At 47.3% G+C, this 27,044-nt stretch overlaps 1 protein-coding gene across 3 annotated transcripts; it reads right to left on the bottom strand.

Annotated features, from left to right (window-relative positions):
* Positions 1-387: 387 nt before the first annotated feature.
* Positions 388-27,044, bottom strand: LOC137538497 (vacuolar protein sorting-associated protein 4A). Of its 3 annotated transcripts, none has more exons than XM_068260719.1 (11): positions 26,933-27,044; positions 13,827-13,938; positions 12,586-12,730; positions 9,152-9,213; positions 7,219-7,338; positions 6,910-7,066; positions 6,129-6,277; positions 4,863-4,944; positions 3,282-3,501; positions 3,050-3,190; positions 388-971 (listed from the first exon to the last, which is right to left on the bottom strand). In XM_068260719.1, the coding sequence occupies exons 3-11, from the start codon at positions 12,681-12,683 to the stop codon at positions 870-872; spliced, it is 1,131 nt and encodes a 376-aa protein (XP_068116820.1). In that variant the 5' UTR covers positions 12,684-12,730; positions 13,827-13,938; positions 26,933-27,044; the 3' UTR covers positions 388-869. The 3 variants fall into 3 exon arrangements, with proteins under 3 accessions (XP_068116820.1, XP_068116819.1, XP_068116818.1); XM_068260718.1 differs by lacking the exon at positions 26,933-27,044 and adding an exon at positions 26,505-26,671; XM_068260717.1 differs by lacking the exon at positions 26,933-27,044 and adding an exon at positions 21,919-22,054.

Raw genomic sequence — 27,044 nt, 5'->3', positions numbered from 1 at the left:
GTTGCGAGAAAATGGCTGTCAGCATAATAACCGGGAATACAGCATTTGTTTTACAAAGAGGTCAGCACTGCTGAGCTCCATACATCTCTCAGACATCAGAGACCCTTATGAAATAAAACCCTTATGGGCCGATATGCAGGAGATGGCTTCCTGTGAAAGTGGAAACACAGATGACAGATAGTCAGACTTCCTGGTGACTCCACCCACAGCAAACAACCATGTGACTGGAAAGCATGTGTCAGCTGGCTATGAGGTAAATGAACAGAGATGACTGACCAGTTTGGGTGTGTCCTCTGGTCACATGACTGGCTGATAGGTGTGGCTGCACCTCTGCCACATGTGTTTATGGTGTATAATTTTTCTGAAGAATGAGTAGCAGCCAGAAGATGAACTGAAAGAAGATATATTTACACAGCTGAACACTCATCTCCAGTAACGCACACGCAGGTACTGGCAGGGAGTGGGGGGATGCAGAGATTGGTAGGTGGGGCTAGTGACATCACCCTGTCTACCTTCCCATGATTGGAGGGGGAGGGGGAAAATAGGACAGTATAGTCAATTAGAAGTCAGTTGTATTGTAAGTCAGGCAGGCAGGAGACTTGGGCTCCCCTTGTTGGTAGTTAGGGGGGCAGGGTAGGCTGTCACATGGGGGATTTGATGATCAATGGCAGATGGATGTAAACTTCAGAGACAGAAGCTTGTTGGAGGTGGTTGGGGCCTCCCAGGCGGCGGAGAGCTGACGGGAGCAGTATCAGTCCTGGATGTGAGGGGGGAGGGCGGCCGGAGCCTGCAGCTTCCTGCGATGTTACCGCTGGGGGCACTCAGACAAGCAAGCAAACACAAAGCCCCTTCCCAGGAGAATTCACACTTCACCCCTCCTGCCCAAAATCTTCTGTAAACTTCTTCACTTTTAGGAGGTCGTCAGAGTTCACGGTGGGCCTGGTGGTAGCCTGAGATCGCAGCATATCGGACTAGGAGACAAAGACATTACAAGTCAGATACAACCAGTGTTGCCAACTCATCCCTTTAATTACTAACACATCTAAGTTATACAGGTGCTGGGGCTATTTGCACATAATCGGTGCCTTAACTGCATCTGCCTAGCCACAAAACCTGTATAATTCATATGTGTCAGTAATTAAAGGGATGAGTTGGCAACACTGGATACAACCCTACTCAATAATCAGTAATTTTATGTTATTCTAGGTGTAGACAATCTCCTGATGTGCCTTTATTCCTGCCAAAGCCTTTCCAGTTCACTTACTTCCTGTTCCAATATCTGCTGAACTTCCTGTTTACCTTCTTTAGAGTGTTTTCCATGCATTTCATTAGAGCCCCACTAGGGGGGCAACAATACAAGCATTACCGGGAAGCTCAGGGGCGGGAATTGCAGGTAGAAAGCCCGCCCCTGCCTATATCACATACAGAGATAGGGACCTCACAGAGGCTCCAGGTGTACCTGAAAGTGCATAAGGGCAGGTTCCAACTGCGTGGCTAAAAAACTGATGAGTGTTAAAAACTGATCTGTAAAACGGATCAGTTTTTCATCTGTGACCTTCCATTCCTTCAGAGCGCGGTCAATGCGACCCCCCCCCCCCCAAAAAAAAATCATGCAACATGCAAACCACCCCCCCCCCCAACTTGCGCTTCGTTTGGCGGAAGGGGCTGAAAGGATCCATTCCAATGGAGTAATGTCAACAGTTCCTTTTGATTAACATAGGATCCATTCACATCTGTTAGGAAGCCGGTCCATTTAGCTCTGCTAAATGGATTTTTTTTTGTGCCAGTGTGAACTGGCTCTAACTCTTGTTTAATGTGAAATTTTACTTACTGAAATTTGTATCAAAGCTACACAAATGTTTTTTTTTCTTCAATTTAATGTTATTAAAATTGTCTTTCCATTTCAGTTTGCAGAAGACTATGAACTGTGTCCTCAAGTTGCATTACTAGTTTTCAGTACAGACAACCCAGGTAACCCTTGTTCCTGCATGAGTGATCTGCCACTCAGATTGGGAGTAACTGTTCCTTGTTTTCTACACTTGCAAAAACTGAGTGACTGGCAAGAAGCTTGGAACCTTCCAGTCTTGTCAGTTCCTACTCCAATCAGTAGGAGTAGATACGCAGAGCAGAGAGGACACTGTAAGACACTGTACTATAGACCTGAAAAAGCGGGCAGGTCCCACAGAAATTTCTATACCTTCACTCTGAAGCAAGACAGTTTTATTATCCACTAAGAATTGATTGCATACAACCCTTAGGGCACCTCCTCTAAATGTGTGTGTAGTTTACATAGGCTAGCTACATTAAAGTGTAACTGTCGGATATAAAATCAAAAATAAATTCTTTATTTTTATCTGGTAAACAAGTAATAAGGATGCTAACCAGGCAATTCAAAAATTTAAATCACTATTACTTTTCTTGTTGATAAATGATCATTCTCCAGTTTACCTGACTCTTATCTGGTACACAGAAAATGTGGTACACAAAAGAGAAGTTGCAGGGCATGCTGGGTTGTCTGTTTTTTTTTGCTTCTTTACTTCCCCCTCAGATTTAACTAATGCAGCCTGATTGGCTGAAGTCTCTTTCCCTCCTGTGTTCCCCTCCCACACCTCTGTTCCTCTCTGATTGGCCAATATTTCTCATGCTGAGACAATGCACTTTCTATAGTGAAGGGCGGGCAAATCAGGCAGAGGAGAGTAAGGGAGGAAAATACATCAAGATTGGCTTCAAAATAGCCACAGTTAAATGGGAAATGCTAAGAAGGTTTTTCTCTTTTTTTACTGTAGAAAAATCACTAAAATCAAAAACATGGACAGTGCAACACATGTGTTATGTAAGTAGAGCAAGTATTTATCTACTTATATATGTGTTTTTTTTCTGAGATAGTATGGCTGACAGCTCCTCTTGAAAGAACCAAGTACAGAGTCAACCACTTCCTCCTTCCCCACATTATTCTGGCTGTCACGCCATCCATACCATTGCTTGGTGGGCAGACAGCCCCCTTGTAGGACAAGTCTTCCTGAGAATGGCATGCAGAGCTTCAGCTTACCATGCAGACTACCGGCTCCTGCAGTTTCTCCCCAGGCACATCCATCCAGGTCATCTCGATGGCGCCGGGGTCTCCGGGGGAGCACGGTGTTAGAAGGTCATCCACTATGGCCCCAGGAGTGGTGCGGGAGGGGCCTCGTACCTACATACACAGAGACACAAGCATATGACATCACGCTGCATAGGGATGGCTAGCCTCGGTCTGTGTGGGGATCTGAATTAGGGAACCGCACCTTCTTGAAGTGTGTGGCGGATTGCACTTTGCGCACGGGCTGCATGAGAGCGTCACGGACGATAATGCTGATATCTGCTCCCGAGTAACCCTCCGTCTTCTGAGCCAGCTCTCGGATGTTGGCCTCACTCAGGCTGTGCGGGGTGTTACCTAAGTGTAGGCGGAACATCTGCGCCCGGGCCGCCTCCTCCGGCAGCGGGATGTAGATCCGCTTCTCAAACCTGTCAGACAGGAGAAAAAAAAACAGAGCGCAAACTTCTCGTAAAAATAATCAATTTGCGTCACAGAAGATGATCTTAAAGGGAAACTCACTTTTTGTTCACAAAATGCAGCAAATGTCTATCAGTGCTGCTCAAGTCCGAATTTAAAGTTAAAGAGAATCTGTACTGTAAAATTCTTACAATAAAAAGCATACCATTCTATTCATTATGTTCTCCTGGGCCCCTCTGTGCTGTTTCTGCCACTCCCTGCTGCAATCCTGGCTTGTAATTGCCATTTTTATGCAGTGTTTACAAACAAAAGACATAGCAAGTGATAGGATGAGAGTAGCTCAGTGTGTGTCATACAGAGTGTGCAGGGGGCCTGGAGAGGGTGTGTATAGCTTCTATCCAATCACAAGCAGCACAGCACATTCCAGCCTGACAACCTGAGCCCGACAAGATTAGATCATATAACAGAGATAACACAGCCACTGTGCAACTAGGAAAGGCTGCAGTGAGACAGAGCACATTAGAACAGCTATAGGAACTTATAGGATAGAAGAAATAAGGCTCAACATATTGTTACAGAGTCTCTTTAATGAAAATCAATCTTCCATATAAATTTGCATCCAGCTACGAATATGGGATACAGATTTTTCTGAAATCCCTCCCAACCTCCTGCAAGTGTAATTAGACAGACATGGGCATCCGCACATAGGAGCAAAATGGGGCGGACACCTCCTCCCCCATGGCCGTCAGCTGCCCCCCCCTCCCGTCCCCGCTTCCTATAATGTAATAGGCAGAGTGCCAGCAACCAGTGTCAGACCTCCAATTAGCCGGCGACCAGTGAGAGCGGGCGCTAGGACCTCGCGGACACCGCGCTGATCTGTGGAAGTGACATCACTTATGCATATGCAGCGTGGTGTCCGCGGTGGTACCATGCGCCTGCTCTCACTGGTCGCCGGCTGATTGGAGGTCTGACGCTGGCTGCTGGGACGACTGAAGGTGAGTGGGGGTCCCTGTCACTAAACATGTCACTACCTATCTGGTGATCGCCGACCCCCGAATAACCCTTGCATGGGGCGCGTAGCACAGCACTTGCTTCACTAAAGGTACCCTACATCTAGTGATTTTGGCGGCCGATCGCCCAAGAGACAGCGCTCTCTCCGATTGGAGAGAGATCTGTTGGCCGCCATAAACAGGCTGAATCCCAATCGATTTCAGTAAGTGATGCTGCCTCAACACTCCTGGCCTCTGTTCCCTATTTTTTATATTTAAAAGTCATATAACACAGACAGTAGTCATTTCATTACTCTACAAATCATTCTTCATGTGGCCAGATTAGTCACCCCGGCGTGACACAACAGGTGTATCTATATTACCTTCTCCGGATAGCTGAATCCAGCACCCACGGGATATTTGTAGCACCGAGAACAAGGATTCCATCATTGTTATTCCCGACACCTAGCAAACAAGAGCAGTGATGACATTACAAGAAGACCAAATGGGCGGGGCTGTAGTGTGGAAAGAGAAGGTGGATTGTGTACATCAGAAAGAGAAAAGAGGAGAGAAAGAGAAAATAAAAAAAAAGGAGGAGAGGAGAGGGAGGGCAAGCAGCGAAAAGGAGAGGGCAGGCAGAGAAGCGGAGAGGGCAGGCAGAGAAGAGGGCAGCAGAGATGAGGAGAGTGCAGGCAGAGAAGAGGCAGAGGGCAGGCAGAGAAGAGGAGAGGACTGGCAGAGAAGAGGAGAGGACTGGCAGAGAAGAGGAGAGGACTGGCAGAGAAGAGGAGAGGACTGGCAGAGAAGAGGGCAGGCAGAGAAAAGGACTGGTAGAGTAGAGGATAGGGCAGGCAGAGAAGAGGAGAGAACTGGCAGAGAAAAGGAGAGGATAGGGTGGGCAGGCAGAGAAGAGGCGAGTGCAGGTAGAGAAGAGGACTGGCAGAGAAGAGAATAGGGTAGGCAGAGAAGAGGAGAGGGCAGGCAGAGAAGAGGGCAGGCAGAGAAGAGGAGAGGACTGGCAGAGAAGAGGACTGGCAGAGAAGAGGAGAGGACTGGCAGAGAAGAGGATAGGGCAGGCAGAGAAGAGGAGAGTGCAGGCACAGAAGAGGAGAGGGCAGGCAGAGAAGATGAGTGCAGGCAGAGAAGAGGAGAGGGCAGGCAGAGAAGAGTGCAGGCAGAGAAGAGGAGAGGACTGGCAGAGGACAGGCAGAGAAGAGGACTGGCAGAGAAGAAGAGAGGACTGGCAGAGGGCAGGCAGAGAAGAGGACTGGCAGAGAAGAGGAGATAGGGCAGGCAGAGAAGAGGACTGACAGAGAAGAGGATAGGGCAGGCAGAGAAGAGGAGAGGACTGGCAGAGAAAAAGGAGAGGATAGGGCAGGCAGAGAAGAGGACTGGCAGAGAAGAGGGAAAAGTTGGGGATGCAGAGAGGAAAAGAATAGGACAGGAAGGGAATAGGATAAAAGAGGACAGGAAGGGTTGAAGACAAAACAGGAGAGGAAGAGTTGGGGATGAGGTAAAGGTGAGGATGCGAAGAGGACAAGTCAGCAATAGATGAAGATATAAGGACAGGAACATGATAATAAATAACACAGAACAGCATGAAAGCAGAATTTGTGGGCAATAAGAAGAGATGATGGAGGCCACCATACCCTGCATCTGCACTAGGAACTCTGTCTTGATTCTGCGGGCAGCTTCACTTTCATTCTCATTCCTGGAGCCGCACAGCGAGTCCACCTCGTCAATGAAGATGATAGATGGTTTGTGTTGGCGCGCTAATTCAAACAGGTTCTTCACCAGCCTGTAACAAACAGAAAGATGCACAAAAGGTCAACGGCCAAAGCACTCTGGAGAAAAGGCTAAAGTGTGTCCACAGCAAAGAGCCAATCGCCCCCACCTAAACTGTGCAGCTGTGGGGGCACTGAAGGGTGAACCATCGTCCAATGAAGAGTAAAAGTAAAGGCTACACTCTAAGCTATTGGTCATCGGTCTCACAAAAGTCAGAGAACAGCCTCCAATGACCACGATCCCTTTCGGACAGGAATGGATGAAGCATGGTGTCATGAACCAGTTGTGGACAGATTGGGGTGGTTTACAGCAATGGTGAATGGTCTCTCACTGCCACCAAAATCTACTAACCATATCTCTAAGTGCAAATGGTCAATAAGATGCAAAGAATTCAGTGATAAATTGTATGCGACTTGGAGATGAATCAATCAAATGCAGTAGCTCCATGTCCAAGCTGCATACAACTTGCATCAACACAGAACCATTATCATCTCACTGATCATTCCTATGTCCAAGCAGAGCAGATCCTGAAGCCCCTGGACCCAGGTCATGTGTGTTTTTTGGGGGATCTTGTAGTTATTACTGAAGTTCCAGATGAATTATCATATTTGGTTTATCCACCCATAAAGCCACCCAACAACTTACTTCTCACTCTCTCCCAGCCACTTAGACATCAGATCTGATGAAGACACTGAGAAGAACGTAGAGTTATTGGCTTCGGTTGCTACAGCTTTGGCCAGGTAGGACTTTCCTGTTCCTGGAGGTCCAAACAACAAGATACCACGCCAGGGTGTGCGCTTTCCTGAGAAAAACAAAATGGGCATGGACGAAAGTGAAACTAATGGCACCAACAGAATGGCAGATGGAGAATGGGAGGAAAAGTACAAACTACATCCCAGCATGGTTCAAAAGCCTTCTGATGGACTTCACTCATGTTGTTTGGGAGACACTAACCTGTGAAAAGGTGGGGGAACTTGATGGGTAAAATCACAGCCTCTTTTAAGGCCTCTTTAGCACCTTCCAGACCAGCCACATCGTTCCAACTGACATTTGGCTTTTCCATTACGATGGCACCTAGATAGGATAAGGAGATGGACAGGGAGTGGAAGGAGGTCCGTGTCATTATAGCAATCCACAAGCTGAGGAGGAAGCTGTCATACCAGTACTAACCACTACAGACAAGGGCAGAGCTCTGATTGGTCTATTCCTCAGCTGTTACTCATCACATGCCAGCCATGACTATGGCTACTTTATTACTCTATCAACAGACAGAAGCGGAATACTCACTCTGCTCCTACTGCACTGGCCTTCCCTTTAACTCCTATCACGAGACACTCGGATCAGCTGGTCAGCTATGTCTCGGGGTCTTTCGTCTTTCATTCCACTGCACCATTCTTCCACCTCTGACACACTCAGTCATCCCTCCATCTCCCCCCAACAGAGCCACCACCCCTAAGAACCATGATTACCAGCTTTCTCAATCTCCGTTTGATCAAAACCCATCACCACAAGGCTTCTGATGTATAATTGGTGGTGCCCCGGTATAGGTAGCCTGGTATAGTTGCCCCCAGTATAGGTAGCCTGGTATGAGTGGTGCTCCAGTATAGGTTAGCCAGGTACAGGTGCCCCCAGTATAGGTAGCAAGCTATACCAGTATAAGTAGCCAAGTATAGCTGGTGCCCCAGTATAGGTAGCCTGGTATAGCTGCCTCCAGTATAGGTAGTCTGGTATGGGTGGTGCACCAGTATAGGTTAGCCAGGTACAGGTGCCCCCAGTATAGGTAGCAAGCTATACCAGTATAAGTAGCCAAGTATAGCTGGTGCCCCAGTATAGGTAGCCTGGTATAGCTGCCTCCAGTATAGGTAGTCTGGTATGGGTGGTGCACCAGTATAGGTTAGCCAGGTACAGGTGCCCCCAGTATAGGTAGCAAGCTATACCAGTATAAGTAGTCAAGTATAGCTGGTGCCCCGGTATAGGTAGCCTGGTATAGCTGCCTCTAGCATAGGTAGTCTGGTATGGGTGGTGCACCAGTATAGGTTAGCCAGGTACAGGTGCCCCCAGTATAGGTAGCAAGCTATACCAGTATAAGTAGTCAAGTATAGGTGGTGCCCCAGTATAGGTAGCCAGGTATAGGCGATTCCAGCCCCAGTATAGGTAGCCAGGTATAGGCGATTCCAGCCCCAGTATAGGTAGCCAGGTATAGGCGATTCCAGCCCCAGTATAGGTAGCCAGGTATAGGTGATTCCAGCCCCAGTATAGGTAGCCAGGTATAGGTGATTCCAGCCCCAGTATAGGTAGCCAGGTATAGGCGATTCCAGCCCCAGTATAGGTAGCCAGGTATAGGTGATTCCAGCCCCAGTATAGGTAGCCAGGTATAGGTGATTCCAGCCCCAGTATAGGTAGCTAGGTATAAGTGGTAGCACAGTATAGGTAGCCTGTAGCCAGATATAGGTGGTGCCCCAGTATAGAAAGTCCGCTGTAGCGGGCTCACTCATCTGCTCCCCACGTTCAAGCGCTGATGTCACTCTACTCTCAGTGCTGGAACGCTGTGTTGTTGGTTAGTGAACCACAGGCCCGCAGCCAGCACATGCGGCCCTTCCAGCGCTTTGGGGGGCCCCAGAAGCCCTGGGCCCCTTACTGCAGTGTCAATTGTCCCCCCTGATGGCTGCCTTGGGGCGCGGCTCCATACTAATCTATAGCAATATACAGCACAGACCGCAACTGACTCCATCAGATGCAAGCAATATCTGTCTCTTCTGACCCAGCTTTCCAAACAAACGTCACCTTTAATTACACGCAGTCACCTGTAGTCTCCCTCCAATCACACGCAGTCACCTCTTGTTTCCCTCCTCCCAGTACCAATGCTGTCAGCATGTTTCACATTTACCCATCAGTTGCTCCTGCAGCTTCTTCTTCTCAGGATTTTCTCCTTCACTGTCGCTGTCACTGCTGCTGACACAAAGAATGACGGCAATAAGGTGAGTATAAGGCGTTGTAGACACAAGTTTATTTCACTTTTGAACAAGTCAGGAAACACATCACTCGTACAATTCTATCATCTGTACAACTCTCCGGATGTTAACTTGTTGGGGTAATTTCTTCTCACTTCCTGTCCAGTCAGTGCCTCTCACCACAACAGGAAGCGGAGGATAAGAGGGGGACGAAGCATTACAGGAAATTATGGACCAGTGCCTGTCACCAGGACAGGAAGTGAGGGAACAGGACAAGAAGTGGGGGATCAGGAACGAAGGAAGGGAGCACTACAGGAAGTGACGGATCAGCACCTGTCACCAAGAAAGGAAGTGATAGATAAGGAGGAGAGGGAGCATTACAGGAAGTAATGAACCTGCAGCTGTCACCAGGACAGGAAGTGGTGTATCAGGAGGAGAGGGAGCACTACAGGAAGTGATGGACCTGCACCTGTCACCAGGACAGGAAGTGATGGATCAGGAGGAGAGGGAGCATTACAGGAAGTGATGGACCTGCACCTGCCACCAAGAAAGGAAGTGATGGATCAGGAGGAGAGGGAGCACTACAGGAAGTGATGGACCTGCACCTGTCACCAGGACAGGAAGTGGAGGATCAGGTGGGGAGGGATTATTACAGGAAGTGATGGACCAGCGCCTGTCACCAGGACAGAAAGTGGAGGATCAGGCGGGGAGGGATCATTACAGGGAGTGATGGACCAGCGCATGTCACCAGGACAGGAAGTGGAGGATCAGGTGGGGAGGGATCATTACAGGAAGTGATGGACCAGCGCCTGTCACCAGCACAGGAAGTGGAGGATCGGGTGGGGAGGGATAATTACAGGAAGTGATGGCCCAGCAGGAAGTGGGGAATCAATACAGCAAATGATATATCTGCACCTGATAACAGAACAAGTGTGAGATCACCATTTATCACCAGGAGAGGAAGTGAGGGAACAGGACAAGAAGTGGGGGATCAGGAACGAAGGAAGGGAGCACTACAGGAAGTGACGGATCAGCACCTGTCACCAAGAAAGGAAGTGATAGATGAGGAGAGGGAGCATTACAGGAAGTGATGGACCTGCACCTGTCACCAGGACAGGAAGTGGAGTACCAGCAGGAGAAGGAGCACTACAGGAAGGGATGGACCAGCACCTGTCACCAGGACAGGAAGTGGAGTACCAGCAGGAGAGGGAGCACTACAGGAAGTGATGTACCAGTACCTGTCACCAGGACAAGAAGTGGAGTATCAGCAGGAGAGGGAGCACTACAGGAAGGGATGGACCTGCACCTGTCACCAGGACAGGAAGTGGAGTATCAGCAGGAGAGGGAGCACTACAGGAAGGGATGGTCCTGCACCTGTCACCAGGACAGGAAGTGGAGGATCAGGAGCGGGAGCACTACAGGAAGTGATGGACCAGCACCTGTCACCAGGACAGGAAGTGGAGAATCAGCAGGAGAGGGAGCACTACAGGAAGGGATGGACCTGCACCTGTCACCAGGACAGGAAGTGGAGTATCAGCAGGAGAGGGAGCACTACAGGAAGTGATGGACCTGCACCTGTCACCAGGACAGGAAGTGGAGTATCAGGAGAGGGAGCACTACAGGAAGTGATGGACCTGCACCTGTCACCAGGACAGGAAGTGGAGTATCAGGAGAGGGAGCACTACAGGAAGTGATGGACCTGCACCTGTCAGCAGGACAGGAAGTGGAGTATCAGGAGAGGGAGCACTACAGGAAGTGATGGACCTGCACCTGTCACCAGGACAGGAAGTGGAGTATCAGGAGAGGGAGCACTACAGGAAGTGATGGACCTGCACCTGTCACCAGGACAAGAAGTGGAGTATCAGCAGGAGAGGGAGCACTACAGGAAGTGATGGACCAGTACCTGCCACCAGGACAAGAAATGGAGTATCAGGAGAGGGAGCACTACAGGAAGTGATGGACCTGCACCTGTCACCAGGACAGGAAGTGGAGTATCAGCAGGAGAGGGAGCACTACAGGAAGTAATGGACCTGCACCTGTCACCAGGACAGGAGGTGGAGTACCAGCAGGAGAAGGAGCACTACAGGAAGTGATGGACCAGCACCTGTCACCAGGACAGGAAGTGGAGTATCAGCAGGAGAGGGAGCACTACAGGAAGGGATGGACCTGCACCTGTCACCAGGACAGGAAGTGGAGAATCAGGAGAGGGAGCACTACAGGAAGTGATGAACCAGCACCTGTCACCAGGACAGGAAGTGGAGTATCAGCAGGAGAGGTAGCACTACAGGAAGTGATGGACCAGCACCTGTCACCAGGACAGGAAGTGGAGTATCAGCAGGAGAGGGAGCACTACAGGAAGTGATGGACCAGCACCTGTCACCAGGACAGGAAGAGGAGTATCAGCAGGAGAGGGAGCACTCCAGGAAGTGATGGACCAGCACCTGTCACCAGGACAGGAAGTGGAGTATCAGCAGGAGAGGGAGCACTACAGGAAGTGATGGACCTGCACCTGTCACCAGGACAGCAAGTGGAGTACCAGGAGAGGGAGCACTACAGGAAGTGATGGACCAGCACCTGTCACCAGGACAGGAAGAGGAGTATCAGCAGGAGAGGGAGAACTCCAGGAAGTGATGGACCAGCACCTGTCACCAGGACAGGAAGTGGAGTATCAGCAGGAGAGGGAGCACTACAGGAAGTGATGGACCAGCACCTGTCACCAGGACAGGAAGTGGAGTATCAGGAGAGGGAGCACTACAGGAAGTGATGGACCTGCACCTGTCACCAGGACAGGAAATGGAGTATCAGGAGGAGAGGGAGAACTACAGGAAGGGATGGACCTGCACCTGTCACCAGGACAGGAAGTGGAGTATCAGGAGGAGAGGGAGAACTACAGGAAGTGATGCACCTGCGCCTGTCACCAGGACAGGAAGCGAAGTATCCGGAGGAGAAGGAGCACTACAGGAAGTGATGTACCAGCTCCTGTCACCAAGAAAGGAAGTGATAGATCAGGAGAGGGAGCATTACAGGAAGTGATGGACCAGCGTCTGTCACCATGACAGGAAGTCATGGGATCATTACAGGAAGTGATGGACTAGCACCTGTCACCAGGACAGGAAGTGGAGTATCAGGAGGAGAGGAAGCACTACAGGAAGGGATGGACCTGCACCTGTCACCAGGACAGGAAGTGGGAATAAGAAGCTTTCACTAAGATGCTAATTATTATAACTTGCAAGCAAATGATATGCAGCTTGGAATTTTGGCAATAAAATGCAGCAATAACAACATTTGGTTGGATCAATTCCAGGGTGATGTGCCCTGTAACCTGGGGACCCCTCACACCCCATGATTCCTGCAGACAGCATTATCTCACCCCTTCTCATTCTGGGACTCCTTCACAGGCTTCTTCCCCTGCTTCTCCTTTGTCTTCAGGTAATCCTTCAGCTTCTCTGCTCGGTCCAGATACTGCATACATTTGGCACGGATACTCTCCTTCGCCTTGTCGCTGTGCGCTTCATCTGCATAGAATAGAGAGAAACAATATGTAGGGGGCGCTGTGCACAATTCATCCTAAAGGTCTTCTCCACAGCCTGGTACAGCTCACCCATCCCACTACAGCCTGATATCCCATGTGATCACATAACTATGCACTACCCAGCCCTCTCCGCTACAGCCTGATATCCCATGTGATCATATAACCATACCTACCCAGCCCTCTCCACTACAGACTGATAATCCATGTGACCACATAACCATGCACTAACCAGCCCTCTCCACTACAGCCTGATATCCCATGTGACCACATACCCATACCCTCCCAGCACTCTCCACTACAGCCTGATATCCCATGTGACCACATACCCATACCCTCCCAGCGCTCTCCACTACAGCCTGATATCCCATGTGACCACATACCCATGCACTACCCAGCCCTCTCCACTACAGCCTGATATCCCATGTGACCACATACCCATACCTACCCAGCGCTCTCCACTACAGCCTGATATCCCATGTGACAACATAACCATGCACTACCCAGCCCTCTCCACTACAGCCGGATATCCCATGTGATCATATAACCATACCTACCCAGCCCTCTCCACTACAGCCTGATATCCCATGTGACAACATAACCATGCACTACCCAGCCCTCTCCACTACAGCCTGGTGCCTTACATATCACCATGCCAATCCCACACCTGAGACTCTCTGCAGTCAGGAACCTCATAGTCCAGCCCACTCTTCCCCTCCAAACCTGAGACACTCTGCAATCAGGAACCTCATAGTCTGGCCCTCTCTTCCCCTCCACACCTGAGACTCTCTGCAGTCAGGAACCTCATAGTCTGGCCCTCTCTTCCCCTTCACACCTGAGACTCTATGCAGCCAGGGACCTCATAGTCAGTCCCTCTCTTCCCCTCCACACCTGAGACTCTCTGCAGTCGGCCCCCTACTTCACCCCCACACCTCACAGGCTGGTCCTTCACACTCTCAGCAATCAGGCACCCCACAGTCCTAGCCTCCCATGTACATCACATCTAGAACTCTCTGCGCTCAGGCATCTCTTGTCATATATACTGACAGCCTGAACTCTCACCCGATGAGCATGTGACTTACACTTGATAGCGTGCAGGAAATACTCCACAGCATGTTGGTACAATCTCAGAGCTTCCTCATAGTTCTTGTTCTTGTCCTCCTCTGTGGCCTTGGTCACCAGATCAATGGCTTTCTGCAAGACACAAAGACATCATCCATGTTTCTATGCTCCTCACACACACTGCAGATTAGACAAGCACTGACTATAGAGTACATCTAAACAGCCATATAAGAGAACATGCTTTTATGAGAACATATGGTGTTTCACAGGGGGACATTTATCAAGAGTGTCTGACACAAAACATTGGTAGGTTTTTAGAAATCCATGAAGAATTGTCTCAGACATCTTAAAGAGAACCCGAGGTGGGTTTGAAGAATATTATCTGCATACAGAGGCTGGATCTGCCTATACAGCCCAGCCTCTGTTGCTATCCCAAACCCCCCTAAGGTCCCCCTGCACTCTGCAATCCCTCATAAATCACAGCCACGCTGCTGACAAACAGCTTGTCAGAGCAGGCTGTGTTTATCTCTATAGTGTCAGTCTGCTGCTCTCCCCGCCTCCTGCAGAACTCCAGTCCCCGCCTGCCTCCCTTCCCTCCCTGCTGATTGGAGGGAAGGGACGGGGGCAGGGACCGGAGCTATGCAGGAGGCGGGGGAGCAGCTGAGACTGACACTACAGATGTAAACACCACCTTACAGCAAGGCTGTGATTTATGAGGGATTGCAGAGTGCAGGGGGACCTTAGTGGGGTTTGGGATAGCAACAGAGGCTGGGCTGTATAGGCAGATCCAGCCTCTGTATGTAGATAACATTCTTTAAACACACCTCGGGTTCTCTTTAAGAAATCACTAAATAGTGCAGATTCCTTCTAAAACTGTTGTAAAATAGGAGTGAGGGCTCCTGCACACTACATGCGATTCCGATTTTTAATCGGTACTGCATGCTGTGTTTTTTCTGCATTTTTCTTCTTATTTTGATAGCATCCAGGGAAAAATCGGAATCGCAAATCAGATTTGCAGTGTGCAGGGGGCCTTAGGAAGGTATCTGACAGCACAGTGTGTGAGGGAAATTGCTGTTGCTGAGGTAACCAATACATCTGCTGTATTGCATCAATGCCCCGCAAATCAAAGGTTAGGCACAGAACACGTCCACAAGACACCTGGCAGCAGGGGGAGGAGCCCTTCACAAATCATGCCTAGCCTGCACTGCTGCACTATCTGGAGAACTTCTTAATCTGTGGCAGTTTAGGGATGGATTTGCACTTTTCTTAACTGTAGTGCAGCTGTAGAAATCCACACTAAACTGCAGACATTAGGTAGGATTCAAGCAGTTTCTTATGATCATACAGAACAGTTCCCCTGCTGGCTAGAACTGTATAAGAAGAAAAAAAAACTGTAGGTAAAGCTTTGATTAATCTTAAGCCCCATCTACACCACACAATTTTTTGTACGATTAGATTCAATCCGACATGTCCGATCGGGATTCGATTCGCTATGGTTTTGCAATGGCAAATCGAATCAAATCCTGATCGGACATGTCGGATTGAGTCGAATCGTATCGCACAAAAAATTGTAATGGTGTAGATGGGGCTTAAATGTCTGATACGCAATGAGATGTTTCAAGTTTTGTTTCCATGTGTCCTTCTCTGCTAAACTCCAAGCAATGTAGCATATGCACAGTAGTGTGGTTGGTGCTGGAGAAAAAACAGATGTGTAGATCGACTTAAAGGATACCCGAAGTGACACGTGACATGATGAGATAGACATGGGTATGTACAGTGCCGAGCACACAAATAACTAGGCTGTGTTCCTTTTTTTTATTTCTCTGCCTAAAAGAGTTAAATATCAGGTATGCAAGTGGCTGACTCAGTCCTGACTCAGACAGGAAGTGACTACAGTGAGACCCTCACGGATAAGAAATTCCCCTTTTTAACTCTTTCTTGCTCTGAGAAGCCATTTTCTGCTAGGAAAGTGTTCTACGGTTGGAATTTCTTATCAGTGAGTGTCACACTGTAGTCACTTCCTGTCTGAGTCAGGACTGAGCCAGTCACTTACATACCTGATATTTAACTCTTTCAGGCAGAGAAAGAAAAAAGGGAACACAGCCTAGCCATTTGTGTGCTAGGCACTGTACATACACATGTCTATCTCATGTCACACGTCACTTCGGGTATCCTTTAAAAGTCAGATTTTACATTTTGTATACCAGATGCCCACATTATTGGTAATGAATGAAACGGGAGTCTTACAAGAGCCTCTAGAGCAGACACATCATACTCCACTCCTCAAAGGCTGAAGTCCTCACACATTTTTGCAAAATGTGGAGTGATCCGCACTTCCCAATGCTGCAGTGTGCCAGCCCCAGGATCAAGGAGAGACCCAAAATGGTAGAAGAAACAGAAACCCTGTCAATTATACGGCTGAACCACCATATATAAATCAGTGCAAACGTTTATTGAATACTATAACACACGTTAAAAACCTCTTTTGTCCCCAGCAGTTCCCGTAGTTTGGTAGTTCTTTGTGCTCCAGCTGTAGTGCAGATGGATGCGCATTGATGCTTGTGCGCATCGACGCACTTCCGCTTTGCGGAGGGATCCACTACCGCATCATTGAAGCACACTTGCAATGAATATATAAAGTCAGCGCAGGTCTATAGTAATACAGCTTTCGTCATTTTCTGGTATACAGAATCTTCAAACAAAAGGGTAAAGAAGCAAGGCTTACCAGATTCCAACAATCCACATTATAAGGTTGTTAACGAGATTGATAGGTGGTCTGCAGAACTTTCAAATGGTGTCGTTTCACCAGCGATGTTGCACACCACAACTTCCTCCGGAATATAGTAGATGTCCTGAGGTCGCAGAGACTCGCCATTGACCATTTTATGCGCGCTACTTTTTCGGGGTTCCCAGCGCACGGGCCCCGTATGTGAGTTTCTTTTATCCCTGTTTTTAAATTGTTTTACTTGTTATGTAATAAAGACGGTTTACACTTAGATGTGCCGTACATCTCTTTCATGTCACTATCCTACTGGACTCCTCTTTGGCGAGTCTCTGCGACCTCAGGATATCTAATATATTCCGGAGGAATCTGTGGTGTGCAACATCGCTGGTGAAACGACACCATTTGAAAGTTCTGCGGACCATCTATCAATCTCGTTTACAACCTTATAATGTGGGTTGTTGGAATCTGGTAAGCCTTGCTTCTTTACCCTTTTGTTCGAAGATTCTGTATACCAGAAAATGACGAAAGCTGTATTACTATAGACCTGCGCTGACTTTATATATTCATTGCTTGTGTGGACTTTTGGACATTGTCCTTCTCGGCTGCGGTCGCCTTCTGCCTTGGCGCTGACACTTGTTGTTTATTATTGAAGCACACTTGCTCTCCACCAGGACCATATGCTGGTGTGCACTGACGCACTTCCGCTTTGGGGCTTCCGGCTTTTTGGATCTGGGCGGTGGATCAGCGCAGAGTTTATGCGCTACAGCGGTCCCACTTGCCCACAGCCTATCAGCAAGTCGAATTTTACACGTTCAAGATACTTAAAGAAGAGCTGTTAGGTATAAGGTCTCAGAGAAAAAAAAACACATATCAGTAGCTAAATATTGTCTGTACTTACATTACATATGCATTTCACTGTCCACGTTTGGATTTCACAGAATTTTTATATAGTATTTGCAGAGAATGATGCTCCTGACAGCTCATGGCAGGTTCCATGTTTGTCTGTCTCCTATGAAGCCAATTGTGTCGTCATGTCCTCCCTGCTTCCTGATGATTCCACTCAAAAAAATACAACACTACTGTGCAGTGAATATTAATTAGCCATGTGGCTAGGAACAATAGCGGGCTCCTGCAGTGTACTCTGCCTGGAGATTTTTCAGTGCTGGCTGTTGTAACTTGAGCCTGTAACTTCTCACTAGCAGCCGAGAGGAGGGCCCCAGAATGCTTTGCAGTATGGTATGCGGCCTCTCGTTCTTTTAAGAGCTTGGGAATACAGAGCCTTGCTGTCAGCACACATCAAAAGTAAGAGAGATATTTATCTTCAGTATTGCCTTCTTGGCTTCCTTCTCAACTGTTTAACACAGGAGAATAGAGGTTTAAATTAGCTTTTGCAGCCTGACAGTTACTCTTTAAATATGCCCCCTTCCCACAACAAACAAGTTTGGCAGATAGTTGGACAGATAGTTGGTAGGTGTGTATGAACCTTAAAGGGGGAATTCCATTTCACTACCCCTTTGTCAATAACTGCTGTGATAAGATGTCAGCCACATGAACTTAAAGGGGGGTGGGGGGGGGGGAAAGGTTAGAAAACCAGTCAGTATCTGGTGTGGCCATCATTTGCTCACGCAGTGCAACACATCTCCCTAAGGGCCCTTTTCCACCAGCGCTGGCTGAATCGCAAAAACGCAAACCGCTAGCGATTTTACAATCGCTACGGTTTGCTTTTTAACATAGGAATCGCGGTAGGTCATTTCCACTACCGCGATTCGTTTTTTACTTGATCGCGATCGCGCCGCGGAGCGACTTTTGCCGCGATTTTGCTATGTAGTGCATAGCATAGCAAAATCGCGGCCGCGAACGTCGGGGAATCGCCGCTAATTGCGATTCAGCAATCGCTAGCGTTCAGCGTGAACGCTAGCGATTGCTAGTGGAAAAGGGCCCTAAGGGCTGATTCGCACTGCAGGAGCTATGACTAAGGACTTCGGTCCGAAACATGTCAGCTAAGAGATTACTTGAGGTTACTTGATTGTATTGAGGATATGTCCTAATAAAGCTTTTGGAGAAGACATAGTTGCGGATCTCCCTTCTATTCTATACTGACTAAGCTTGGCTGTTTTGGATCCAGCACTGTTTTCTCCAGCGGTTTGTACCTGTGTTCTTTAATAAAATTGCTTGTTTACAATTTTTATTAATTTTTATTAATTTATAAATGATTTAGTCAGTGTCTGCCCATTGTAAAATCTTTCCTCTCCCCGATTTAGATTTTTAAATGTATCACTGGTGGTGACATCTTTAGTCCTGCCAGGTGATCTGTACTGAATGTTCATTACTGAGAGTTCTATGCACAGAGGGAGATACTGGTTGCCTGGCAGTCATTTCCCACAATGCAACGAGGTACACAGACAGCAAGCTGTCAGGACTATAGTCATGGCATCACACTGTGGGAGGAGCTTCCCCACAATATCAGCCACACAGACCCCTCTGATGATCTATTCAAGAAAAGGTAAAGATTTCTCATGGAAAAGGGAGTATCAGCTACTGATTGGGAAGAAGTACAATTCTGGGTTAAAGTTCCTCTTTAACGCATTCTGGTGTGTGGTGACTGTTACGTGTACTAGAGAATCAAACCAGATAAAAGGGGGTCTTCTGCATTTTTGTTTGAAGCTTGTTTTAGTTAGAGGGGAATCTGTGTTTGCTAACCGCTTTCGGACGGCGTTGATTGAAAACTACGCCCTGTTTGGAGGCGGTTATTCCTGCCAGGGTGTAGATTTCCCTCATTACCGCCGCATGCTCTCACTATTCCCGCCGATTGCGTCGCACTCTCCCCGCCGCAGCTCACTCACCCTGCTGTTGGTAAGAAGGCAGAGCTCCGTGCGCCGGTCAGGAGCCCATTTCATTCGCTCCTGACTGCATAATAACCTTTAAAGAAAAACATTTCTTTGTTACAGCTGATACAAATCCTAAAATAGATCTGCACTGTTTCTACTTCCTGATTCATGAAGGCAGACATATTGTTAACCTCCTGTGCTTTCAAATGAGCTTATCTGCCATCTCTGCCATAGGCAGTCACATGACACAGGGGAGAGATCATATTACAACTTGTGATTAGTCACAGATGAGGGGGAATTAGACAGGCTAAACTCTCTAAACACATACAGGGTGCATTTCTCGGTTTTCCTGCTGTCCTGTGCAAGAGTTCAGCTCCACTTTAACAGGGCCAAGATGAACAAAAAACAAGTCTGGCCCACAGAATGCGGTATTTTGACCTTTCTTTAAAATAACAAATATACGGTACTTAATTTGAATTTCTTATGTGACAGATGTTGACATACTGTGAGGAGCTGCCCATATACTAGTTCACAGCAACATTATTATTATTATTAAATATTTATATAGCGCCGACATCTTCCGCAGCACTGTACATCGTATATATTGTCTTGTCACTAACTGTCCCTTCAGAAGAGCTCACAATCTAGTCCCTACCATAGTCATATGTCCTATGTGTATGTATAGTGTAGTGTATGTGTTGTAGTCTAGGGCCAATTTTAAGGGAAATCCAATCCAATTCTCTAACACCAATTCCTCCCCACGCCCACTGTCTGTTGGTGTTCCTCAAGGCTCTGTTCTTGGGCCACTTCTTTCCTCAGTCTACACCCGTGGCCTGGGACAACTAATTAACTCTTTTGGCTTCCAGTATCACCTCTATGCAGATTACACCCAAATCTATCTCTCAGCTCCTGATCTGGCATCACTACTATCTAGAGTCCCCGACTGTCTACGTGCCGTTTCTGCATTTATGTCCTCCCGCTTCCTCAAACTTAAACATAAGTAAAACGGAAATTGTGATTTTTCCACCATCGCTATCTACACCCCCACCAATTGCAACCATAACGGTAGACAACACCCCAATAACCTCAACCACTAAGGCCCGCTGCTTGGGGGTTATACTTGACTCAGAGCTCTCCTTTAAACCTCACATCGCCTCATTAACCACCACCTGCTATTTCCAGTTTAAAAATATATTCCGTACCCATCCCTTCCTCACACAAGAGGCCACCAAGATGCTTGTACATGCCTTAATCATCTCCCGCCTAGACTACTGCAACACCCTGCTCTGTGGACTACCACAAAAAAGGCTAGCACCTCTCCAATCCCTTCTAAATTTAGCTGCCAGCCTCATTCACCTCTCCACACGCTCTTCCGATGCAGCCCCACTGTGCCGTTCTCTCCACTGGTTACCTATTACCCAGAGGATCCAGTTCAAACTCCTGACTAACATCAAAAGCCCTCCACGAGTTGTCTTCTCCATACATCTCCTCACTAATCTCAAGATATTGTCCCTCCCACAACCTTCGCTCCTCCCAAGAAATTCTCCTGGCCTCTAAGCTGATCACCTCCTCTCATGCTCGCATCCAGGACTTTACACGAGCATCACCCCTTGTCTGGAACTCTCTTCCACAGCCTGTACGTCATGCTCCAAACCTGGGCATCTTCAAACGCACTCTTAACACACCTTTTCAGACAAGCTTATAACATTCTATAGCCCTTATTTACTTATCTGTCACAATGCAATCAGAGGCAAAAAGTCACTGCCTCATCCATCCTCCACCCCCTTACCTAATGTGTCCCCCACTACCCACTAGATTGTAAGCTCGCAAGGGCAGGGTCCTCCTCCTAATGTTTACTGTTTTTGTCACAATATTTGTGCTGCTTGGAACTCTGTTTTACAATTTGTTAGTATATCTATGTTCCCCTTGTCGTCTTATTGTGCTTTGTAAAGCGCTGCGGAATATGTTGGCGCTATATAAATAAATAATAATAATAATAATAATTAATTAACTTATCTGTATGTTTTTGGTATGTGGGGAGGAAACCGGAGTGCCCGGAGGAAACCCACGCAGACACGGGGAGAACATACAAACTCCTTGCAGATGTTGACCTGGCTGGGATTCGAACCGGGGACCCAGCGCTGCAAGGCGAAAGCGCTAACCACTATGCCACCGTGCTGCCCTATTATCATCCTCTTCAGTGAAACAAACTGTTGTCTCTCGCAGACAAAGTTCAGGAATGTTCTAAAAATGAACATGTACAGGCTGGGAAAAGTTTTGGGTGTAATATTATTCAGCCTACGGCTAACATCCTGCCCAGTAACAACTTCTTTAAAGCGGACCTGAACTCAAAACTTCCTCTCTGTGTTAAAAGATAAGCACCAGCATAATAACCTTTAAAGAAAAACATTTCTTTGTTACAGCTTACAGAACTCCTGCGATCCATCTGCAGTGTGTCTATCTCCTGCCTTCATGGAAGCAGACATACAGGTAAACATCCTGTGTCAGATTCCTGAGCTGACACAGCTGAGAGATCAAATTACACTTGTTATTACTTACAGATGAAGGAGAATCAGACAGGCTCTTCTCTCTAAAAGCGCACAGGGAACATTTCTCTCCGTTTTCCTTGTGTGTGCAAGAGTTCAGGTCCATGTTAAGAAGCAATAAGAAGAGTGAAGAGTAGAGCTTCCTGTAACAATGGACCTGTTGTGCTGCTAGAGATCTGACTGCACCCAAACATGAATGGTGGTGAGTCATGTGATTACTCCTGTAGCTAAATATAGCTGCAGTGACACAGCCAATCCCGAAGAGGAGAAGTCACATGTGCTCTGTGACAACAGAAGATAAACATTACAGGTATGCTGGCCAAATGTCTATTCCCATAAAGCAGGGTGAACTTCTAGCAACCCACAGACACAAGAGGTCACTTCACTGCTATAGCTGGCATTATACAAGTCTGATAAGCTCACCAATCCCTATCCAACTGGAATGTTATCAGACAGCGATCAATGCCTATCCTACAATTTCAGTATATTTCAGCATAAATCTGTCAGACACCGACACAACCTACAAGTGTATTACTCGATGCAGTGCAGTGCTATGGACCATCAATCTCCCACTGCTCCTGCCCTGAACCCCGTGTATGGAGAGTTCCCAGCATGTCCAATCAGAGTATTGATCGATAAACTGCCGAAAGTTGATTAAAAGTAAATTGATCGGATATGATGGAGCAATAGATGTTGATCAGATGTGATTAAAGTTATTGAATTTTCCCTGAGCCCAATAGATCACGTGGTGAATACCAGGGCTGTAGTGTGGGGTCAGTACAGAAAGCATCCAACTCATAGTTTAAGAGACCACTGACTCCAGGTACCCATAATTGCTAGGACTCCGACTCCTTAGTCTGATTCTAACATTTACCAGGGCTGTGGAGTTTGTACAAAAATCACCCGACTCCTCCGTTTATGAAACCAAAGACTCCAGGTACCCACAATTGCTCCGACTCCAACTCCACAGCCCTGGTGAATACGCTGTCCTGCTCACATGTCAAAATATCACACAACCAAAAAGCAGTTCCCCAAGGGCAAAATATCCAACAGCCAACATATTTACACCTCTCCATAAAGTATCAAGAGGCCATAAGCTCACCCCAAAATTGTTCATGACCAATATTTATCCCTCTTACCCCACAATATTGAATCCTAGCTGAATCTTCAAAAAAGAAGTCCATGGGCAAAACTCCCTGACATTGCAGGGTGGCCTAGTGACACTTTACCCCTCCCCACCAATATCACCTAATCTGTACCCCCTCCCCACCAATATCGCCTAATCAATACACTATAACCCCCTCCCCACCAATATCACCTAATCAATACACTGTACCCCCTGCACACCAATATCACATAATCAATACACTATAACCCCTCCCCACCAATATCACATAATCAATACACTATATCCCCTCCCCACCAATATCACATAATTAATACACTGTACCCCCTGCACACCAATATCACATAATCAATACACTATAACCCCTCCCCACCAATATCACATAATCAATACACTATAACCCCTCCCCACCAATATCACCTAATCAATACACTATAACCCCTCTCCTCACCAATATCACATAATCAATACACTGTACCCCCTGCACACCAATACCATGTAATCAATACACTGTACCACGTACATCAATACACCCTTTCCACCAATATCACGTAATTAATCCTGTAACCCCTCCACACCATTATCATGTACTCAGTGCACTGGTTGCATGTGGTGCAGTATTACTCATAGAGAGGACCCGACAACATAACAAAAAAAGTTGTTAAAGGGAACCAGAGACAAAAGCGCCCTCATGTATTTTACCATATATATCAGTGGGAACATTAGAGAAAACACCTACCCTGCTCTCTGTTTCATCCTTCACTGCTCAGCCTGCTTCTTATCAGCCCTGATAAAATCCCCGACTGAGCACTCAGTCTGGCTTTGTTCAGGAATCTTTATAGCTGAGTGTCTTCTGTGCTGTCTTTTCAAGCCCAAGCCTGCCCCCTTGTGGCTCTGCTCAGGAATCATTATAGCTGAGTTATTATAGCAAAGCCAGACTGAATGCTCAGTTGGGGATTTTATCGGGGCTAATAAGAAGCAAGCTGAACAGTGAATAATGAAACAGAGAGCAGAATGGGTGTTTTCTCTAATGTTCCCACTGATATATATGGTAAAATACATGAGGGTGCTTCGCCTCTGGTTCACTTTAAGGTGATAACCAGTTCTGAAACATGCCTGAAGAAGAAAAAGTTTCGAAAGCTTGCAGAAAAATCTTGTACAGTTAGTCATTAAAGGTATCACCTAAACAACTTTTGTTGTTATGTCTTCAGAATCAGTACACTGTAACCCCCTCCCCACCAATATCACATAATCAATACAACGTACCCTCTCCCTACCAATATCACAGTCAATAACACTGTAGCCCCTCCCCACTGCACCAACTCCCCAGCAATATCACATAATCAATATACTATAACCCTCTCGCAAAACAAATGTCACATAATCAATACACTGTACCCCCTCCCCACCAATATCACATAATCAATACACTGTACCCCCTTCCCACCAAAATCACGTAATCCATACACTATAACCCTCTCCCAACCAATCACGTAATTAATACACTGTACATCCTCCACAGCAATATCACATAATCAATTCACTGTAGCCCCCTCCTCACCAATATTGCATAATCAATACACTATAACATCCTCCCCACAAATATCACATAATCAATACAATATACCCTTTCCTCACCAATATCAAGTAATCAATACACTGCACCAACTCCCCACAAATACTCCATGATCAATATACTGTACCCCCTCCCCACCAATATCACACAATCAATTCACTATAATCTCCTCCCCACAAATATCATGTAATCAATACAATGTACCCTCTCCCCACCAATATCACGTAATCAATATACTGTACCCCCCCTCCCCATCAATATCACATAATCAATCCACTGTACCCCCCCACCAATATCACAATCTATACACCTCTCCCAACCAGTATCACATAATCAATCCACTGTACCTCCCCTCTTCACCAATATCACATAATCAATACACCGTACCGTCTCCTCACCTATATCACATAATCACTACACTGTAACCCCTCCCCCAATATCTCACAATCAATACACTGTAACCAACCCCCCAATATCTCACAATCAATACACTGTAACCCCTCCCCCAATATCTCACAAACAATCCACTGTACCCCCCTCCTCACCAATATCACATAATCAATACACTGTACCGTCTCCTCACCTATATCACATAATCAATACACTGTAACCCCTCCCCCAATATCTCACAATCAATACACTGTAACCCCCCAATATCTCACAATCAATACACTGTACCTCCTCCCCACCAATATCACATAATCAATCCACTGTACCCCCTCCCCACCAATATCACATAATCAATCCACTGTACCCCCTCCCCACCTATATCACATAATCAATACACCGTACCGTCTCCTCACCTATATCACATAATCAATACACTGTAACCCCTCCCCCAATATCTCACAATCAATACACTGTAACCCCCCAATATCTAACAATCAATACACTGCACCCCCTCCCCACCAATATCACATAATCAATACACTGCACCCCCTCCCCACCAATATCACATAATCAATACACTGCACCCCCTCCCCACCAATATCACATAATCAATACACCGTACCGTCTCCTCACCTATATCACATAATCAATACACTGTAACCCCTCCCCCAATATCTCACAATCAATACACTGTAACCCCCCAATATCTAACAATCAATACACTGCACCCCCTCCCCACCAATATCACATAATCAATACACTGCACCCCCCTCCTCACCAATATCACATAATCAATACATTGCACCCCTCCCCACCAATATCACATAATCAATACACCGTACCGTCTCCTCACCTATATCACATAATCAATACACTGTAACCCCTCCCCCAATATCTCACAATCAATACACTGTAACCCCCCAATATCTAACAATCAATACACTGTACCTCCTCCCCACCAATATCACATAATCAATCCACTGTACCCCCTCCCCACCAATATCACATAATCAATACACTGTACCCCCCTCCTCACCAATATCACATAATCAATACACTGCACCCCCTCCTCACCAATATCACATAATCAATACACTATAACCCCTCCTCACCAATATCACAATCAATACACTGTAACCCCTCCCCCAATATCTCACAATCAATACACTGTAACCCCTCCCCACCAATATCACATAATCAATACACTGTACCTCCTCCCCACCAATACTCTATGATCAATGGACTGCTTACCCCACAAAGTCATGTGACTATTACACTAAAGACCCCCATTATCATGTGACCACCACATTCTACCCCCCCTTGCCCCCAATATCCCTTTACCCCCTCCTAACACCAGTACAGCACGACCATACCATACACTACATACTCCCCAATGCCAATATCCTATGGCCAATGCACTGCACACCCCACCTCCCTGTGATCAATGATCTCTATACACCCCCCACACTGACGTCACGTGACCAATGCCATCCCATCCATACATCACCTGCAGGGTTGACGTTGTCATCTCATCTCCCGCTGCCGCTCACCAGCTGCGGCTTCTCCGGGCCTGTCACTCTGCCGGAAGCGGAAGTGACGAAACACCGAAACCCAAGACTGGGTGACCGCACTGCGCGATACCCGGAGGTCAGGTGACCGCGCTGGTTGCCATGACCACCAGGCCACGCCACCAGCAGGTGGAGCGCGTGAGGCGAACGCTTGACGTCACCACAATTCCAGCTGTGTGCGGGAGGAGAGAGCCTCTGTCATGTAGCCACGCCCATCCATCGCTAGAGGAGGGGGAAGAGCTGCTTGATGGGCGTAGCACTGGTGGTGTAGGGGCGTGGCCAGGTGTAGGCAGGTGGCGAGCTGTTTGATGTACGCGGGTGTGTCTCCTGCACGGTGACGTGTACAGGACACGCCCCTGATACACACCTCTTTTCAGGCTACACAAGAGCAGTGTGGAAGTAGTTAGGGTATCCATCCACTGAGGCAGGATTGTTGGAGCTGCATTCTTGAGTGATGGCTCATGGATGGGGGCGGGTTC

The sequence above is a fragment of the Hyperolius riggenbachi genome, chromosome 11, assembly GCF_040937935.1.
Source record: "Hyperolius riggenbachi isolate aHypRig1 chromosome 11, aHypRig1.pri, whole genome shotgun sequence".
NCBI classification, from domain to species: Eukaryota; Metazoa; Chordata; class Amphibia; order Anura; family Hyperoliidae; genus Hyperolius; species Hyperolius riggenbachi.
This window is presented reverse-complemented; position numbering and strand designations above follow the sequence as displayed.

Bases quoted from the DNA above. Each gene is read 5' to 3' on its own strand.
- LOC137538497 (XM_068260717.1), bottom strand. From the start codon at position 22,011: ATGGACCTGAACTCTTGCACACACAAGGAAAACGGAGAGAAATGTTCC. The intron at 3,502-4,862 runs GTAATATAGATA...CCTGTCTGACAG, and splicing joins GATTCAGCTATCCGGAGAAG to GTTTGAGAAGCGGATCTACA. The intron at 3,191-3,281 runs GTGCGGTTCCCT...CTGTGTATGTAG, and splicing joins CCGCCACACACTTCAAGAAG to GTACGAGGCCCCTCCCGCAC.